General features: G+C 40.4%; 1 protein-coding gene across 1 annotated transcript; it reads left to right on the top strand.

The window, feature by feature from the left end:
* Positions 1-1,673: 1,673 nt before the first annotated feature.
* atp2b1b (ATPase plasma membrane Ca2+ transporting 1b) lies at positions 1,674-18,885 on the top strand (the record flags this gene model as incomplete). The annotated part of the gene is made up of 20 exons (XM_080842785.1): positions 1,674-1,869; positions 8,071-8,268; positions 8,610-8,867; positions 9,316-9,441; positions 9,812-10,015; positions 10,671-10,709; positions 12,103-12,246; positions 12,347-12,561; positions 12,842-13,084; positions 13,545-13,786; positions 13,932-14,169; positions 14,523-14,702; positions 14,789-14,876; positions 14,972-15,078; positions 15,336-15,527; positions 16,272-16,485; positions 17,206-17,417; positions 17,918-18,025; positions 18,222-18,410; positions 18,571-18,885. 20 exons carry the CDS (start codon positions 1,674-1,676, stop codon positions 18,883-18,885), a joined length of 3,708 nt encoding a protein of 1,235 aa, XP_080698911.1.
* Positions 18,886-21,708: the final 2,823 nt, after the last annotated feature.

Here is a 21,708-nt window from a genome sequence, read left to right as displayed (position 1 = left end):
CGTGTAACACACCCCTGGCAGGCCTGTGTGAGAATGTGTATGTGCGACTTTTTGTGAAGGGGAGAGAGAGGGAGTGTGTGTTTATGAATGTGTGCTGTGTGTCTCCTCTCCTGTTCCACTGCTCCTCAACCCCTGTAGCTGCAGAAGGTCTGTATCCCTCTGCTGCCACAGATTGTCTAATTAGATTAAGCAAGAGGCTTTCCTGAGATAATCAGTTAGCGAGCGTTTTCCTCTAATGAAGCCTGCACCGCACTGTGCGCAGGCCGTGCGCTGAAGGTCAAATCTTCTTCTACAGGGAAGAACTTTGTTCGCAACCCTATAAACAGAACGTCTCCGGGCTCCCTCTGTTCCAATGCCCGAGGGGGCAGCTGGGTTTTTGGATAATTTTGTGATTCCTAAGGGGGATGCCAGGCTTTTCTGGAGTTACCGAAGGCATACTGCTGCTGTCCCTGTGGATTAAACGTGCGTAGCTACCAGTGTTTGCCTCCTGTTGCGGTGAGATAGGCAATGAGGATATTTGTGTAAGTACTGAGTTGCTGATATGCAGGTTGATTTTTAGTCTCCTTTTCAAACAATAAAGTACCATAACATTTATGTTGTAATGGGGCCAGACGGTAATGTTGTCTTTTAAACGGCACATTGGTTAAATCTGATCGTATAAATCCTGATTGTTTGTGGTTGCTGCTTGTGTTATAGTTCTTTTAAAATCTTACAGAGTTTGTGAAGCAATTCTGTTGGATTTAGTCGCACCCATTCCCTCTCCTCTGAGCAGGTTTAACATCAGATTGCGTAGACCCACTTATCTTGGCTGTCAGTCACTCTCTGTGCGTGAGAGGGGCCCACTGTGATGCTCTTGACCTTTGATCTTATTTACACACGACTGTCTTCAGGCAATTAACTAAGTGTGCCTTATGACACAATTAGACATGGCAGCATTAAGTAATGGTAAAGTAATGGTATTCTGTACCACCCTGTGAATCTGAGACGGATTCTTCACAAGCTGTTAATACCCTGGAGTTGTGTTAAATTTGTGATCATATTGTTTTCCTTTCAGATATACTTTTCCCGTGCCAAAACTGGAACTCAGAGTCAAGCATGCTTTTGTACCCTCTATCGTGGCAGTTTTATGTAACAAAACTTATTTAAGCTTTTCTTGTCTTAGGATATCTTTCTAGATATTCCCCTTGGTAGACCCAGTATACCACCTGTCACTTTGCATGTTCATGGTTGAGTGTGAGTGACAGACTGGCTGCCTGCAAGTAAAAGGCATCATTTATGGGATGCTGAGCTTGGCTCCATCATTAGGTCATTGACTGATGTGATACTGCAGATCAGAGGGGCATAAAAATAAGCAAACAAACAAAAATGCTAGTAAACAATCAACAAACAACTCACCCTTTGCTCTACTGCTTTTCCTTTTTTTTTAGATATTGTCCTTTATAGGGTGAACCTTCTAGGTCTTTAATCAAGCTCCGGACTCAAGATGCCCAAGTAAAGACTTGAAGATCTAAAAGAAATGGACGCCTTTTTGCTCAAGTTCTTGGCGTCACTCTGTATATGCCCCTGAGGAGCTGCAGAGGTTTATGGGAAATCAGGGACACTGCCACTGAGGATTTTGTTGGCCTTAGGGGAGGCCTCTTTTCCACCGCTGTGTGGTGTGCCACAGTGAGACCATGGCCAAAAACTCTCATCGGGGGTCGAAGCACGCCAAGGCGGCGGAGGCCAATCATGACACTGACTTCAGCTGCTCGCTCAAAGAGCTACGGTCCCTCATGGAACTCAGGGGGCCAGAGGGGTTACAGAGAATCCAGGAGACGTATGGAGATGTAAACGGACTCTGCAGCAGATTGAAAACCAACCCTGTTGATGGTAAATATGTCATACTTGTCATACCTTCTCTTATTATGCAGCGACTGCTGAAATTATAATTATAAGGCTATCACCCTTTTATTCTATCAAATGTATAGTGATGCATATCTTTCCATGTGGTGTTTATTATTTGTTTGGTTGATGTAGTTAATTACATTGGCATACCGCAATATGGCATGACGCAATACATTACATTCAGGTTTCTGAGACTCTGAGTCAGTCTTGGCTCTGCCATGTTTCTGAATCAGCCCATACATTTGCAGTTTGAATCAGGTGCATAATGTGTAATGTCACTGGACAATGGAAGCCAGATGGAGTGGATAGTGATGGATAGTGATGGATAGAGTAGGTGTGGACTGGGCAGACAATGCTGCTGATTATGAAAGCGGTAGGGAATAGGTAATGGTCGTGAGTGTTTTACTTGAATGCCAAAGAGAAGCATAAAATGTTTAGTTTACACCCGTTTTAGTTTCACAGGTCTGGTTGCTGATCACAAGACAACTTTATGAAGAAGAAACTAAATTTTTGTTGCAGATTTATGGCTAACAACAGGGCTTATAAAATTAGTACCTGATCAACAAGTAATCACAGTAATTACAAGTTTGATTTCATTTTTTTCATTATTTTTTTCTATTTACTGCTGCACACTTACAAATAGAAAATTGACATATAACTGCCAACCCAAGAAGGGCACGTGGTATGGTTTATTGCATGTTTTATATCATCTTTCATAATAAACATAATTATATTTTATATGTAAGTGCAGGGCACATTCAACCAGAATAGTGATTGTCTCCATGTGGTACCATAGAGTATTGACTTGGTTTTGTGTGACACCTAAGTGCTCACCACAATCATACTTTGCAAAATGTCAGTGGCACAAATCTTAGATTCATATTTGGCCTGTTTTGTGTTTAAAATGGGTACAGCTTAAAGCACAAAAAGGGTTTAATAAATATCGTCTCATAAATAGTGTGCTGTGTACACTGATGGTGTAAAGGGAGTTACTGTGCTGCACTTTGCGGCTGTCACAGTGTCTTTCACCTTTTCAAAAGCAACCTCTTGAGATAGCCAGCTGTTTCCCCTAATTTTAAATGTCAGTGTCTCCAAGGCATTTCCATCGACACTTTTTTGTTTTGTTTTCTTTTTTTGTGGTTGTCACACACGCAAGATCAAGGAATGGCACCTTCATATTATGTCCATATTATTTTTAGAAAGTGCAGTAATGTATAGATAGAGTTGACAGAGTTAAATAACAGGTTCAGTCACATGTTTTGGTTCAGATATAACCAGTTTTCAATGTGAAATCTTACAAATCTGTGAGATGCAATGCAATGTCTAAGGAGTTCCATCCACTATCTGCATGATGTTCGGGTTTGGTTGAGATGTGGAGAATCTATCAGAAGATTCTATTAAGATTATTAAGATTCCATTAGTTTTGTGTTTAATCTGTCTAAAGTCTAAAATGGTATGTTTTGTTATTTGACCAAATGTTTTTCCACAGATATATAAGACAAAGCCCAGCTCAATGTAGAAACAGACTTATTAAGAAAGTCTATTACTGTAGTTATGGTTCAGTGCTGTACCACAGCCAGGTGACCAGAACTCTTCATGTTCCTTTTGGGCCAAGAATGTATTCCCTTACAGTAGCTCTACTTTTGACATTTTCAGGGCGGTCAAGTCAGTTTGTCAGTCAGATCTTTGCCTGTGTTTGTGTGGCTATGATAAACATGATTTTTGTTTCTACTTTTGCTTCTCCTGACTGACACATCTGAGCCACATTATTATTGTAGAACTGTGTATGTTACCAAATTCTCAAATAATTTACATGTGAGCATTTCCAGTCATTTGAACTCTCTTGTAAGAGATGCAGTTCTGTGGCAGCTTCTCTCACTAGGTAGGTGAATAGGGTAGACATTGAAAGATGAAGGAAAATCCAGCACACTTGTGGATTGAAAATGTAGAAATGTATTTACTTAAATTTCAATAAAATTAATTTACATATTCTTTTCAAAAAATCTACCTTTAAAACAATTTTTGACATATTTTATATCACAAGAGTTGATGGATTTCCTTCACCAGCCATTTTAATACTGCCACGATGTTTCCTCTCCCTCGTCGGTTTGAAACGTTTACTCCCACTGTGCCACCAGTAATGCGGTAGTGACAGGTGGGAGCAGATCGATTTACCACGTGTAATCCCACTCACCTTAAACCACAGAGCAGGCACTTCATTGCTCCGTTTGGAACTAATCTCCCCTTGCTCATGCACCGTTACTGGAATGTTTTTGATGTTCCTTAATCTGACAGAGTGAAGGTTTCGGGACAGAGACGTTTCAGTGAAATGGCCTAACTCAAGGTTTTGCTGTATAGTTTAAACAGGAGGAGTGGAGGTCTGTGGATTGCGTATGTTATCTCAGCCAGAGCTGGGGTAAAAGCTTAGTGTGAGGTGAGGAGCTGTGTTGCTTAGAGAGGATTTAGTGGGAATAAGCGTGCTAGTGAAGCACCACAGGTCAAGGATTCCTCACCTCAGCTACACACCAATGATATCCACAGGGGCTCCAGGATGCCTCACCACAGCTACACACCAATGATATCCATAAGGGCTCCAGGATGCCTCACCACAGCTACACACCAATGATATCCACAAGGGCTCCTGTCACAGTCCTTCAGAGATCGGTAGCATCACTGCAGCTACTGTGCAACCTCTGGAAGCCCATTTCTGTTGCCTGTTATCTACTCAGTGAGTTAAAATCACAAAAAAACAGCTTGAGAGAAACTGATCGAATTCTGAAATAAAAAATTAGTAGTCTCTATTTGAAGAACTTAGAGCAACACTCGGGAAGGACTCTGCACATGTGGCAGAATCACAGAACGCTCTGTTGACAGTGCAGATTGCTTCCTCCTCAGTATGGAGGATTTTTAGGAACAGATCTTTAATCATATATGTCAATTTGTCCATCAATAAATCATCCAGTCAATACACCAGTAGATAAATACATCAATGAAAGATTATTTTAAGGATAGATTGAAGATTAGATGAAAGGTTTGAAGGATTCGAATATGCAAATTAGAGCTGTTCTGGGTGGTCTGTAGCAGAGCTGTTTGTTCTGCACGTAGGTCAGACCCAGTGATGCCAGGGTTGTGGTTTTGTGCCACTTTGGAAACCAGGGAAAAAGGTGAAAAAAAGCAAGGCATGGGTTGCGGTTTCTGGGGCTATTTAAAAAAAAATATATATATTTTTGTCATAGATGAGACTGAGAGATATTAAGGGTCAATTTTGTTCTGTGTTGTAGGCTAGAATGCGAGGTAACTAGACTGTTATGAGGAAAGTGAGTGAGCGAGCTGCAGTTGTAACAGACAGACAGACAGACAGACAGACAGACAGACAGACAGACAGACAGACAGACAGACAGACAGACAGACAGACACAGACAGACGACAGACAGACAGACAGACAGAAAGAGAAAGTATATATTTCTGTCAGGCAAAGACTAATTGTGACTTCAGATGTGTAGCGTAATAAAACTACTGACATTAATTTCTCCTGTCATAGCCAACACACTTGCGTTCTCTCTAGCCCCATCCGTAGAGAATAACTTCTGTTACACACAAGTCATCATATAGGCCTATGCACTCTCTCTTAGCCGAAGGGTAGTCCTTACTTATGTTGTTGATTTGGGTTTTGATGTTATTGTTTTTGGCCACTTTATGCCAGTTTCCTGTGTTTTATGGTATCTATTTATGTATTTCTTAGATGATCCATATATATGGATTTATTGACATCTATACTTAAAGCTTCCAAACAGCATTTATTGTTTAAATAATTTGTGTTAGGTGTATGCATCGCTTGTAATCTTTACCAATTTAATAATGATATGTGGCATAGGGGCCATGACGTTGGTGTGTATGGACTGGATATATAAAAAATGTCTTTATATAATTTGCCTATAAATAGACCTTTTGAAGACCGTTGAGGATAAAGAAAAACCTTTAATGACTTAAAGGAAAATGTTAGTATATTCTGATGAACACTGATGTCCTTGTATGAATTAGTTAGTGGGTAGCTGAGGCCATGTAAAAAGCCCAATACTGGTTGACATGGAAACCACCACCCAACCACCACCTTACAACATCTACTCTATAGGTGGTTTCAGAAGTGCTTGTTCAAGGTCTGTTTTTAATATTCATTAAATTCTGTTATATAATTATTATAGTTGTTAGCAGTGTGTACTAGAGGCCAGACTAATATACACTACAGAGCAATTTATAGTTGCAACACAAATGGTAATCAATATCCTCAGAGAATATGTGAGATCGGACTAGTGTTTCATAATAATGAGGTTTTGACCAAACCTGCTGGGAAATGGAGAGAAGGATGATTGCCTGAGTACCTTTCTACTACCTGCCTACCTAATTCTGGTACCTTTTTCTTGCGAGAGCCCTGTGTGTGAAAACTGTGCTTACCTCAAATGGTGAAGCTGAATTAGCTAAATGCAGTAGTCATTTATAACTTCAATATGCTGTATAATTAATAATTATGTATTGAATATGTGGTCATCGATCGTGCATTCAATATTCCACAAACATCAGTTCAGTGGAAAACGACAATCATTATGGTGGAGGTCAGAGATCAGAGGTCAGAGGTCCTTCATTTATTCTTCTTGACAAGATTTCAAAGCAAAGACTGTAGAGCATGAGGCTTTGCAGCATTCTGTGATCTTTAATCTCTAGTCTCTCTCTTAATTTGTCGGCTGGGCAGGGCTTTCAAATTTCAGCTTTTCAAAGGAATGTTCCTTTGTAACCATTCATACATTTGGGTGAAGAACATTGATAAATTGATAACCATTACTTTTACCTTAAACCATGCCAGATCCATTTGCAACACATCTTTCCTTTGTGTTTTTTCATTTCTCCTTAACATGTCGGTATGTGGTAGATAAACCTTTGATCATCCATCACAAGTTTATTCTTACATTACATTAATGTTCACATAACAGTCCTAACAAATAAAGGGTTTCTGTTTAACCATGGATTGTAACCATGGGCAGTGCATTTCTTCTACTGCAGGGATCCCCTCAGGTATACTCAAACTCATGGTAACAAACGACTACATCTTACATCTCTCTTTCTGTGTTGAGACCTATGCCTTTTTTCCATACGAGTGGTGTTGCTTGGCACAGCAATTTAGTCAACCAAGCATAGTCTGGATGTGCTTTTCCATGCATCAGGGACTACTCTCTTGAGGGTGTGTCTTCAAAAAAAATCCTAAATTTCCCTCGGGATAAGTAAAGTATCCATATATCTATCTATCTTAATTAAGAGATAAAGGCCGACATACAGAGAAATTCACTAGTGTGTAGGCAAAGAACTCCATAAAGCGAAGTATAATGTTAGTTTCCTCCATTCATACCCCAGTTTCAATACATGTATCTAGGTATGTACTGTATAACAACCTGTTTCCAGGCTAGTTCTTCTTTCTTTAGTCAAAGATAACGGAGGTTGCTTGGTGAAAATGTATTCTATTATTTCTAAACCCGCATCCTTGCTAACACTGTGGTAGAAATGTTGAGAGGGCAGTTCACCATTTACTTACGTTTTTTATAGTTACTATTCAAACTTACCAGATTCAACTTTTTAACTGGATCTGTGTCTTGATCTACAAAAATGCACACACACTATGTCAAGCACTGAATGATGACATCCACTCACAAAAGGGATAGTATCTTTAATGTAAATCTGTGCGTTTGGAGGCGGACCCGGTGCGGTTTGGCCCTGCTCAGGAGAGGATCCAAAATGAGCGTGGCACACTGGTGATGTGCAAAACAAGGTAGCGTGACCTCAAACGAACTGACGAGTAAATGAATAGTTAAGTACGTTAGTTAGCTGATTATGAGCCTGCTGTGCCTGTGATTGCTCTGTTTTTGTTCTCTGGGCCAAAGTGAAGACTGTACAGTGCTCCTTTTTGCAGACAAAAACAATGAAGGAGGGGAAAACTTGTAATGAACTTGTAATGGAAATGCAAATTTGCTTGATACAGCCGGGCTCGGTGCCAATGGGAAAGCCCCTTAAGATACCAAACCCATACCGAAGTTAAAGAAAAAAGAAGCGTGGCATCGACTTGATTGGGATAATGTATTCTACATTCTGTTGCTTAAAGGGTCCTTGGTCATTCATTGTGAATTGTTTCTTTTCTCTTAGGGTTAACTGGAAACTCAGAGGATATCAATACAAGAATAGAGGAATTTGGGAAGAACGTCATACCTCCAAAAAAGCCAAAAACCTTTCTGCAGTTAGTATGGGAAGCATTGCAAGATGTGACTCTAATTATTTTAGAAGTGGCAGCCATAATTTCACTATGCCTTTCTTTCTATCGACCTCCTGGTGCAGAAAGAGAAAGTAAGCACTTTTACATCCTCCAATTCAGTTGTGTTGTCTTAATGTCTATTTTAAAGTGTTGTTTTTTGTATGGACACATGCATTCAGCTGCATATCCAAAGCGAATAACTCAAGTAATTCCAGTAATGCTCAAGTCATTGCTCATAGGTGGCTCATTGCATAACCTTTTGAAGCTACTGATTATTCTGAGGCCATCTGTATTTATTCTTTGTCATTTTAAAACCTCATTTTTTTGTTGAAGTTGTTTTAATTTGGGTCCTTCTTCTGTTTTAAAACATTGTAGCTTTCACATAACCTGTACCCTTGACAGCTGTTGAGTGCAATGCTCTGATGTGCTGCAGATTGTGGGAGGGCGGCTGGAGGGGTTGAGGACGAGGGTGAAGCAGACGCAGGCTGGATCGAGGGTGCTGCCATCCTCCTGTCCGTCTGTGTGGTGGTGCTGGTGACTGCCTTCAACGACTGGAGCAAAGAGAAGCAGTTCCGTGGCCTCCAGAACCGTATTGAACAGGAGCAGAGGTTCACTGTGGTCCGTGGAGGCCAGGTCATCCAGATCCTTGTGTCTGACATTGTGGTTGGCGATGTAGCACAAGTCAAATATGGTAATACTGGGGACTAGCATGGGTTAAACTAGCATGGGTAAAACTAGCATGGGTTCAACTACACACTTATACTGTGGACTAGCATGGGTTAAACTACACACCAATAATGTGGACTAGCATAGGTTAAACTAGCATGGGTGAAACTACATTTGTTTGCATCCTGAAATAATGAATGTATAATTGCTTTAAAAGAAAACAATAATTTAGGCATCTTAAATCCAGATATGAGTGTGTAGCCTTTAGCATTCCATATGTCAGTAAGGCTCTGTCAGTTGGAAAAACAACTCTTGGCATCCTCCATTGACTATATACTGTTTGAGTTGCCAGTATTACTATGTGTTGTTATTATTTTGCCTTTAAATGTATAATAAGCATGACCTGTTTAGAGCGCTAATGTGTGGAAATTTAAACACCCGTCTGTTTCCCTTGTCTGGGTGCGTGCTTCCAGGTGACCTCCTCCCTGCGGATGGCGTGTTAATCCAGGGCAATGATCTGAAAATTGATGAAAGCTCCCTTACCGGAGAATCAGACCATGTGAAGAAGACACTAGATAGAGACCCCATGATGCTGTCAGGTGATGCTCTCCTGTAGTTTTGCTAGAAAAGAGCAGGGGATTCTTTTAAACATTCAGCGAAGGGTGCTTGCCTCAGTCAAGGTCAACTGAAGGCGCAGGTCTTTCTATTTACAAATGCATCCCTCACTGATAATGTTATATTGTAGTTAGACTGATGGCTACACAATGCTTTTGTTTTAAACTAATGGCAGAGGCAAATCCAGCATATGTTTTTTTTTGGAATGGTTAACAGAAACTGAGGGGGATGTTCCCCAGAAATAGATCGATGTAGAACATGGAGTATAAAATGAAATAATTGTCTCATTCCTTCTATGTTTGGAACAATTTGGTATGCCACTGTGTCTAACTTGGGCTAATTTGTCTCTTTCAGGCACCCATGTCATGGAGGGCTCAGGAAAAATGCTTGTGACAGCTGTGGGTGAAAACTCCCAAACAGGCATCATTTTCACTTTGCTTGGGGCAGAAGATGACGATGATGATGATGACAGTGAGGAGAAGGAGAGGAAAAAGAAAGAGAAGGAGGAGAAAAAGAAAGAAAAGGAGAGGAAGATGAAAGAGAAGAGGGATAAGAAAAGTAAGACTTAGTTAGCCACTCTTTAAGAATCTCTTTCCTCTTAATAATCATACACATACAATTGTTTACAACCCAATCAATGATAGCAATAGTCGTGTGAACAGAGAATCATGCTAGTGTAGATTTAGCTATTATTATTGGAACGGATAAACATCAAAGATGACCACGAGAATTATGGTTAATTTGTCAGATTCAATATTTACAATGAGATGCCCAGCTCTTACAGACAAAATTTTCTTTATTCTCTCCTAAAGAGATGTTTCACAGCTTTATTTAAGTAAGACTTAATATTCATGATGTTATGAACATTCCAGAACTGATGCATGATATCAAACTCACAATTAACATCTGACATTGATTAGATACACTAGAAACTTCTACATTAGAAAAGATACACAGTATGTAAAATATATAAATAAAAAGTGTATGCAAAAAAAGATATGTGTAGAAATGTATAGGTACTGTACCTGTACATGGAAAAGCTGTTAGTGCACTTAGTGAACCCTGGTGATGTGGAAAACAAGGTGGCATGACAGAAAAATAACTGACGAGAACATGGATAGTTAAGTACATTAGTTAGCTGATTATATGCTTGTTTTTATTGATGGGCATTTGCCAAAGTGAATGATGTACAACACTCCTTTTTTTTTTACAGACAAAAAGAATGATGGAGGGGAAAAGAAGAAAGGTGAGTGTGCTAAAGCTCATCCTATGTTATCTTTAATGATGACCTCTTGAACAACCGGGAACGTTGCTAATCGGGCCTCTTGGGGCTCGCGGCCAGAGAGGGCTCAGACACACACAGCTGGGACTTGAACTATGATCCCAGCTGTGTGACGCACGTGTAGACCCAACACCAGTCAGTCTCAGTCTGCCTCATGTATACATGCAGTGTGGGTGGATTCGTTTTTTTTCTTTAGCTGAGGAGTGAAGTGTTTAAGGAGAGGTGACGATGTGAGAGTTGAATTTAGGTGTGATGGGGGAAATGTATTCTATAAATGTTCTTTTTGCAGACCAAAACTGAAACGAAAGATTGGCAAATAAGATATTTTCACCATTCTTTTACAGTTCAATATTTATGGTCTGGATTTTTTTTAAATTTCAGACAACACATATTGCCCCTTAACAATATGTGTATATTTCCGAATCGTAAAGAAATAGAATTGTATAGCACTTATCATAAGGTTCTATTACGAATGTTTAAACCTGATATAGTGTGACCCATTCATAGTATCAGGCACGTCCATTGCCAAGAGCCAAGGCATTGATAGTAAACTACCAGTTGTTGGTTCCTTGCATGATCTGTGTGTCTTTAGCACCATATGGTGCCTTGTGTTGAGTTGGTCAGGTTCCCCAGTTTACTAGTAGCCATATGGCCGTGTGTGATGCGGAGGGCCGAGTGGCAGGTGCTCTTGCCTCTGTTCATGGCGATTAGCCCCAAGGAGCTTAAAGCCCTTGAGCACGGCTGCTCTTCTTTCTTTCCTTTTATTTTCTAACCACGTCACCTGCTCTCCTGCCCTCAGCTGGCAGACATGCACGCAAACACACACACACACACACACACACACACACACACACACACACACACACACACAAACACACACACACACAAATATTCTATACGCATGCACGCGCACAAACACACACACACACACACACGCAAATATGCATATGCATGCAAACACACACGCACAAACACAATACTTACAGTGCCAGGAGCCTGTAACAACAGCCCAGGTGTGACTTATTACTGTGGTTTATTAATTTATGCTGGTCCTGGTTTTTGCCTTGCAATGTGTCTTTCATGAGAGCTAATCCTCCAACCAGGATTACAGAGCACCACTTGTATAATTTTCAGCAGACCTAATTCCACACTTCGCTAGTAGTCAAGAACAATGTAGTTTAAAGATAATAATTTCAAATGAATTATATCTAACGAAATGAAACCCAAAAAGACAAACATGTTTAAGTGTATATTACATGTCAGTGGACACTAAGCAAGGATGTGGCAAAAACACAATGATGATGATGTGAGGATATGAGAGGGAAATTAGAGGCCATAATATTATTCTTTCATTCATCCATAGGTAAGCCTGGTGTTGAGATGCAGCCTCTCAACAATGAAGCTGGAACAGAAGGAGAGGAGAAAAAGAAAACCAACCTATCAAAAAAAGAAAAATCTGTGCTACAAGGGAAACTAACCAAATTAGCTGTCCAGATCGGCAAAGCAGGTACGTCTTGATCAGTTTTGTTTGTCAATATTAAAAGGAACCCGTCTTATGAATTGTGATTAAATGTCATGCATATGTTTGTGTGTGTTTGTGCGCCTAGGCCTCTTGATGTCAGGCATCACCGTCATAATCCTCATCGCGCTGTTCATGATCGACACATTCTGGATCCAGGGCCTGCCTTGGGTCAAAGAGTGCACTCCTATCTACATTCAGTTCTGTGTCAAGTTCTTCATCATCGGCGTCACCGTGCTCGTGGTTGCCGTGCCCGAGGGACTTCCTCTCGCTGTCACCATCTCACTGGCCTATTCTGTTAAAGTAAGAGTTAATTTACATACAGTGCTTTATTTATATGTTACTGTTTGAATTCCTTATGTGGTTGATTATAAAAAGTTCCCAGACATGTTGTGAGAATCTATTATTGTTATGTATTGCAAGTATTGGCTATTATAAATATATTAGAATATTAGGGACTACTATGTTCTGTAAAACGTAGGCAAATAGATCAACAGATTTACATGCAGATTTTAGGTATGGGTGATCAAATTCTCTGCCTCCCACTCTGAAAGTGACCTTTTTTTAATCTTTTTACTTTCAGAAAATGATGAAGGATAACAATCTTGTGAGACATTTGGATGCCTGTGAAACTATGGGCAACGCTACGGCTATATGCTCGGACAAGACCGGAACATTGACCATGAATCGGATGACTGTGGTGCAGATTGATATTGCAGGCAGGCATTACAAAAAGGTGCCTGAGCCAGATCTTATTCCTGGCTCAATCATGGACCTACTCATCACTGGCATCGGCATAAACTGTGCATATACCACCAAAATTATGGTAGGATATTTGTTTTCTGTCTTTCAAGTTTTTGTGTCAAACTGAAATAGCAATCAGGTTTCATGGATGTACTGGCTGGACCTGAATGTTTGTTTACACAAGGAAGGGAAGGTCACTTATGGAATGTAATAGGCTACAGATTACTAGTTACCCTGTTAAGAATATTCGGATGTAAACCACTTTGTAATCATCAACATTTTGATTAGCAACTGTAACATATTTTGTACATATTTTTCTCAGTCACTGTAACAGATTACAACTACATTTATTTTGTAACTCAATTACGTAACTCCATGACTTGTAACTAAACATTACTCCTCAACCCTGTTTAGTTGTCCTACGTGAAAAACAAAGCTTTAAAGCTGCTCTGGCAAAAGCAGTGGAGCAGTAAATGGAATGTTAAGTCAGTATCCCCCTTGGGAAGTGAACTGTGTTAATAGAAGTGCTTGTTTGTCACCAGTCTCCAGAGAAAGAGGGTGGATTACCACGTCAAGTGGGGAACAAGACAGAATGTGCCTTGCTGGGGCTCGTCATGGACCTGCGACGAGACTACCAACCCATCCGTAATGAGTATCCAGAGGAAAAGCTGTACAAAGTCTACACCTTCAACTCCGTCCGGAAGTCTATGAGCACCGTTATTAAGAAATATGATGGCGGGTACCGCATGTACAGCAAGGGCGCGTCGGAAATCCTTCTGAAAAAGTAATTATTATTAAGTAATTATTTACACTATTCTCTGCGAGAGCTGGTATAGTGCTGACTGAAATAGTTGTGCTTTATATAAAGGCTGGCCTGACAGATACAAAAAAAAAAAAAACAACCCTGACACCTCAATTATTTTGTTCAGGTGCTGCAGAGTCCTGACAGACGCAGGTGAGCCCAAGACGTTCAAGCCCAGGGACAGAGATGACATGGTGAAATCAGTAATTGAGCCCATGGCCTCCGAGGGCCTGCGGACCATCTGTCTGGCATACAGGGACTTCGCTGCCTCTGAGGGAGAGCCCGACTGGGACAACGAGACGGACATCCTCACAGCCCTCACCTGCATCTGTGTGGTGGGCATTGAGGACCCCGTGAGACCAGAGGTGAGATGGCTCGTTCTCACAAGGCTGTGTTTTACAGCTCCAACTGGACCACTTTGCTTTGATGAAATTGGAATGATAATGATGTCTGGTGTATGATAATGATAATAAAAAAATATGTCATAAGGTTAGAGTCTAATGGTGTACTTTGTGTTGAAAGAAAACCCTCCCTCTTACAATACAGGGGTGGTATGCTTTAAAACAGTGGTTGTGTTTAAACCAACATGGTTTAAATGTCCCTTAAGTTGTGTCTTCAACCAGCACAGCTTACCCCCTGTTAGCCATCTTTGTGGTCCTGACTGCTGCTCTCTTATTGAAGAGGCCTGTGTGGGTGTATGTTGTTTTGACTTGATCAGGTCCCTGATGCCATTAAGAGGTGTCAGCGTGCAGGTATCACCGTGCGCATGGTGACAGGGGACAACATCAACACCGCACGAGCCATTGCCACCAAGTGTGGCATCCTTAATCCAGGCGACGACTTCCTGTGCATTGAGGGCAAAGAGTTTAACAGGCGGATACGGAATGAACTGGGGGAGGTCAGTATTGCCTTTATTGGATGCGATTCCATGTCTCTGTTTCTTATTTCACATGAGTTAAAACGTTCCATTTGATTCCTTTGTAGATTGAGCAGGAGCGCCTTGATAAAGTATGGCCAAAACTTCGGGTATTGGCTAGATCCTCACCAACAGATAAACATACTCTGGTTAAGGGTAAGTCTCACTGTGTTTTCGATGTGGCTTGCAGTTATCCTCAAACACATTTTACAGTTGTTGAAAAGTTAATGTTATTATTTTTTTCTGTACAGGTATAATTGATAGCACAGTTTTAGAGCAAAGGCAAGTTGTGGCTGTAACAGGAGATGGAACCAATGATGGGCCTGCACTGAAGAAAGCTGATGTTGGATTTGCAATGGTAACCATCATTCAAAACATTGAAACTAAATAAGATACAATACTGTATGGCACAAACCATTTGAGTGAATCTAACAGCTAACTTTGTCTAGAGCTAAATTAAAAGTCCCTGTCAATACAACATTAGATTTTTTTTTCTTGAATGATTTACAATGACAAGTCTTATCACAAAGCTGTCTTCTTCTCAGGGTTGATGTATATTGATGTAACCTGTCTCCTGAAGGAACTGTTTGATCTTGAAATCACTTGTCTCTTCAGGGCATTGCTGGGACAGATGTGGCCAAAGAGGCCTCGGACATCATCTTGACAGATGACAACTTCTCCAGCATCGTCAAGGCTGTGATGTGGGGGAGGAACGTCTATGACAGCATCTCCAAATTCCTGCAGTTCCAGCTGACAGTCAACGTGGTGGCCGTAATAGTAGCCTTCACAGGAGCCTGCATCACACAAGTGAGTTGTATCTGAGTGTTCCTCTGCTAATAAAACAAAGTGCTAATAATAAAAAAAACAGATAATGGGTCTGCTCCTGTGCAAGCCCTTACTGAAAGCATCTGTAAAGCACTGAAGCATTGAAAGCATTGCTGGTGTACTATATTATACTCTTATACTACTATAAGTCACCTTGCATACAAAGTCTGTGATGTATTTACTCTGGCACATAAATGTTACCTTTGACACATAGCTAAAACCTCAGCTAAAACTTGTCTGTGTATTTAAAATCCCATTTGTCACCCCACCCCATTTGGCACACCAAAGTGTGGCATGGCCAACCAGCTTATGGAGAAAGCCTTTTTAATGACATTTATAGTATACCCCTATTCACCGCTACCTGTACAACTTTGTTTCCTGTCTATTATTTCTGATTACAGCTACATCTACCATGCCATGCCATCCTATCCTATTCTTTTCCCCCAGTCTGATTTAAAGAAATGAAAGTACTAGGACTGGGGGGCACTGTGGCGCAAGCAGTAGCCTCGACCACTTTTGGGCTTCATGCCCATGGAGGACACGGGTTCGAATCCGGCCTGATGTCATTTCTCCTGTCCGCTCCCCAACTCTTCTCCCTCTCATTTCCTGTCCCATCTTTCACTGCACTATCGATTAAAAGGCACAAAAGCCCAAAAATAAATCTTAAAAAAAAAAAAAGTACTAGGACTAAGGCCTTTAAACACTGCAAACTCTCTCCACCTCTAGGACTCTCCTCTGAAAGCCGTGCAGATGCTGTGGGTCAACCTCATCATGGACACCTTCGCTTCTCTGGCTTTGGCCACGGAACCACCCACGGAATCCCTGCTCCTACGGAAGCCCTACGGCCGGAACAAGCCCCTCATCTCCCGCACCATGATGAAGAACATCCTGGGCCATGCTGTCTACCAGCTCACCATCATCTTCACCCTGCTGTTCGCTGGTGAGCGCCGCAGAGCTGACACCTCACTGCAGCAGGGAGAGTCGAGTGAAACTGCGTGGCCAACCACTTGTGTAGAACAGTATACATCTGGAGAGAACCATGCAGACATTTGGTCTGAATGTGGATGCGTTCTGAACATTTTAAACTGATCTGCTGCCTTATGAAGGTGAAGTTCCAGGTAGCAGTGCAGATTAGGGGTTTAATGGAAGATAGCTAGGCTTGTTTCCATCATCTCTCATTGGAATTCAGTTACCAAATTTTAAAGAGTCTTCTCCCAATTGCATTTTTACAGCAAAATGCTGAAGTCTGTTCCTGTGACAATACTAGATTTGAGTGGAATAGAAAACAACTAACCCTTTATCAAACCCTTGTGAATCAAAGAATGATATTAAGTTTTGCATCCACATTTAATAAATTAGAGTAGAGTTTTGTATGACTTGAACATACCATAGACAGGTAGAAGTCACAATGTTCCAACAAACTTCTGCGACACCAAACCAAGTGAAACCAACACTATATCCACATATGCACATTCCGAAAGTACTTTGCACCCCCTGCTGTTGTCACAAGGTCATCAACAAAATTATGATTAAAAAGGAATACAATACAATGTCCACAGGTGTAGGTTGTTTTGTGGGATGCAGATTTAATTTCACTTTATTTCACTTTATTTCACTCAGTAACATTTCAGTTCACTCATGTTGTTGTCTGTACTCGCAGGTGAGCAGATCTTTAACATTGACAGCGGCCGGAACGCTCCTCTGCACGCTCCCCCCTCAGAACACTACACCATCGTCTTCAACACCTTCGTCATGATGCAGCTCTTCAATGAGATAAATGCCCGCAAGATCCATGGAGAACGCAATGTCTTTGAAGGAATTTTTAACAACTACATCTTTTGTTCAATTGTCTTTGGCACCTTTATCATCCAGGTATACAAACAGTTGTCTCATATTTCACTTTTACATTAAAAAAGCTGTGGTACATAGTCTAACCTTCTATGAGGCAATTATTGATAATGTTTCCACCTAAATGATGGAATGTTGTTCACAAATAAATACAGTCATTTAAAGGTATAGTGTGTAATTTGTTAAGTGTCATCTATTAGTAGATATGGAATATAAAATTCATAATTATGTTTTCATGTGTCAAGTGATCATTACTTGTAACCATGAATCGCGTTGTCATTAGCTTAGAATGAGCCCTTCGTATCTAACCACTGCACCACCACACCCCTATAAAGGGAAGGGTATTCTGCTGGTTGCAATTCAGCAACCTCACCACTAGATGCCATTGAGGGTCTTAGGGTAGAGTTACACTTCTGTACATTTCTATACTACAAATCCTCAGAGGATCCTCTGAACATGTGGAGGTGCTGTGCTACTCGACAGACACCACTCTAATGTTCCCCTCCCCTTTGTTTGTTTCAAAGATTGTGATTGTGCAGTTTGGGGGGAAACCTTTCAGCTGTGTGAGGCTGAGCATGGACCAGTGGCTATGGTGTGTCTTCCTAGGCTTTGGTTGCCTCCTTTGGGGTCAGGTGAGTAAACTGTCTGGCCGTTTCTCTTCGTTAAGTGTTTCCACGGGTGGTCCTTGAAGTACCCAACAAAGCCAGAAGTAGCATAAATACTCGTAGATGGTACAATAGTACTTAACAATCGTTAAGAGCCACCAATAATATATTAATTATGTAAATGTCCTTTCTATGTTTATAATCTGTGGCTCCTCACTCTCAGATCGTTACCACCATTCCCACGAGTCGGTTGAAGTTTCTCAAGACGGCTGGCCATGGTACACAGAAGGACGAAATTCCTGACGAGGAAATGGAAGAGTTTGACGACCTGGATGAGATTGACCATGCTGAGATGGAAATGCGACATGGTCAAGTGTTGTGGTGTAGAGGCCTGAACAGGATCCAGACTCAGGTACAGTATAATAATGCCACTCAGCAGAGATTGATCCAATCTTACACTTACCTATAATCATAAAGATACTGATACTCAATGGTGATGTTAAAAAATGAACTTTGCACATAGAATGACATCAGTTCTCAAAGGTAATTTTGTGTCTCTCTTCCCCTCTCAGATCCGTGTGGTCAATGCATTCCGTTCGGAAAATATGTCACCTTATGAGGGTCTGGAGACTCCTGAATCCCGGAACTCCATCCACAACTTCATGAACCACCCCGACTTCCGCATCGGGGACTCAGAGCCTCAGATCCCGCTGATCGACGACATCACCCTTGAGGAGGACACCGCCCCGACCAAGCGCAACAGTGTGCCTCCCCTGCCTAAACTCCCCACCTCGCCCAATCAGAACAATAACGCTACAGAGCGGTTACCGCACCTCATCCCCCAGACACCTGGCAGCCCCTTGCACAGCCTCGAGACTTCACTCTGAGCCAAGAAGAGACTCACACAGAAAGCCTCTTCCCAAACCCCACTGCATTCCAGAAGAGGACATCTTGGGAACATTCTAGAGGCTAATTTCGATTTCTGCACCAAGCACATAGTTTACACTGAACCCTCTTTCTGTGTTTGTATCAACAGTCGTGATCATTGTTTTTTCACACTTTCACAGTTTTCCTTCACAATGCTTTCCATTGATCTCACAAATACCCCAGGATTATTTATGTTTAGATAAGTCTACTGTCCCCTCAGTTTGGATTTCAGTGGACTGAGTCAGACTTGGGAGGGAAAGTGTTAAAACGTGTATTCAATATCAGATTTTTATACAGTACATACAGCATATAGTAAACAAAGATTTACCATATGCTTGAAAAAAACACATGTAATAGAAAAACAAAACAGTGTGCTAACAAAAGTCAAAGTGATTTACAGAATTGAACACATTCCATGAAAATGATAAATTGTTGAGTGCAGAAAAATCATGCCCTTTGTATAGTTCTTAAAATGGGGCTTGATTTTCTTTTGACTGTTCATTGTTCATCATATTACAAGTTTGTTTACAAGAATATAGATATTTTTTAATTTTTGGTGTCACATGATGTACAAATATGGTGTAAAGTGAAAATTAGCTCAGTATTTTAGAAACTGATGTATTTTAGGGGAAAAGACATCTGCACTACTTACTGCCTATAAGATGTATTTGATATTTATTTTATAGATTTATACAGTAGTACCAGTACAGTAGTGGTGACCAGTAATGGTGTGGTCTGTTCAAATATAACTGGAAAAAGTGTTAGTGCCGTTTCTCTAAACAATACGTTTATTTTAGTAGACAACTTCATAAAGTGAAGGAATTGCTTAATTGAGTGAAAACATCCTGAGAAAAACTACCAATTCACAGCTCTGCGTTATAAATAAATAGCAAAATAATAGCAAAAAAAAAAACAAGAAATATATGAAAACTGGGAGAGAGGAGCAATATTGGACATAATTAATGAGTTTACATGACTCTCAAACTAGTGAGTTGATTAAATCTCGTTTTCATCTTGTATGAAAGACAAAATTACTATACATCTGTACTCCGCTATCTCTAGAAATACAAACACAGCTTGAATACATGAACCACAACGATCAGCCGATTCAGCGCAGGGTATTTGACACCTTTTGGATGGCCTCTACACAGACAAATGTGTATAATGCTTGGTATTTTTGAAGAAACACCAACAATATTCATCTTTCTATTCGAAGCAGGGCAAGTCTCTGTGAGACAGTTGTGCACCACAGCTCTCAGCATCCAAACTTTAGTTAAATTGTATCAAGGCCATTGAAAGACTACATTTCAGAGGGCTTTTTGTGCAGGCTTGATGAACAACAAAATGGTAATTTTGTGTGTTATATTCTTGAGGGGAAAGGTCTCAGGTACAAAAAGACAGGGAATGACAACATCCATTGATAATGTTTTGTTTGGTTCTCTAGTTTCATTTCTTTTTAAGAAATGAATGTTTATCCATCTGTTCATGGATTCATATTTTTTATCTTAATATTTGGTAAGTAAGTAGGCATAATTCATGTCCGTTTCTTGAGCAATGGAAATGGTTTTGTGATTCAATTTACAGTTGGAAGTTGTTGAGTTATGTGTATGTTTGTTTTTGGAAATAAAAGATTAATATTTAGCTCATTAAAATTGCCACGTTTCCTCTATAAGAAGAATGATTAGATTATTATTAGATCGTAAGGCTGATATGATCACTTAGAGTTGGCTTATGAAGACAAGGCCTATGAAGAAATGTTTTTCATGGTGACATGATATCAAGTGTGGATGTTTGTGTTCCTTTTTTGTTATAATCTCAAATAAAACTGTTAAAAATAGGCAAAAGAATATACACTCTGACATTTCCTATACTGTGCAGTTACACCATATACAGTAAAAGTGTTATACATAGGCCTATACATAGACATATCTATACATGTCTATGGGCCTACACACCATACATATTGAAAGAAGGCTTTTACGCTTGCTCCTCCATGAATGGATCCTTCTTGTCACAAACATGACGTCGACGTCACATGACGGTCTGAAGCGGAAGAAAAACAAATTCTACCAATAAGATTGCAAGATTTGTGTCATGTGATAATTGGGCAATGGTCACGAAATTTGAAATGCGGATTGCTGGCTAACGATAACCTAAGAAAACAAACTCTACTGGATACATCATTGCTGCAAGTATTTGCTTTTTTTAGAGACATTCTCTAACTACTGCAACACCCTACTAACAACTTAGCAACGTAAGTAAATCGTCATACTGTGCACGACCTTATATGTTCGAAGCGCATTGTAAGTTTAACTTTAACTGCAACCGCATCTGATTCCTAAACCAGTAACGTAGCTATCGCTAGCTAGTTAGCTAAAGCGAGCTACTAGCCAAGCTTAACGGTATTTAATCGTGGTGGGTCATCTTTTGAGAGATGTATATTTCATATTGATTTTAAAATGATATAAAATAATGCAACAGTGTTTCTTCGACCATTACAGTGAGGTTGCGCTCACAGTTGTGTGTTGAACTCGAAGCCTCCAGTCTTTCAAGATAACCAACGAAGATATCGATAGCTTGTAGAGGTAAGTTTTATGTTAACGTATTGTCAGATAAGGTTACTTTGTACCTTGATTAACTATCTGGCTAATATTCTTTGCTACGTTCATGTAAGTTAACACGAGCTACTTTCATGAGTCCACAGTGCTGTTGTCACATTTTAAAATGTATTGAATGTTTGTTGTCCAGCTGGCTGTTCTCGTTTGTCTGTCTTTCCTCGGATT

This window comes from Sprattus sprattus (assembly GCF_963457725.1).
Source record: "Sprattus sprattus genome assembly, chromosome: 7".
NCBI classification, from domain to species: domain Eukaryota; kingdom Metazoa; phylum Chordata; class Actinopteri; order Clupeiformes; family Clupeidae; genus Sprattus; species Sprattus sprattus.
Note: the sequence above shows the minus strand (reverse complement) of the source record. Positions and strands in the feature narration are given on the sequence as shown.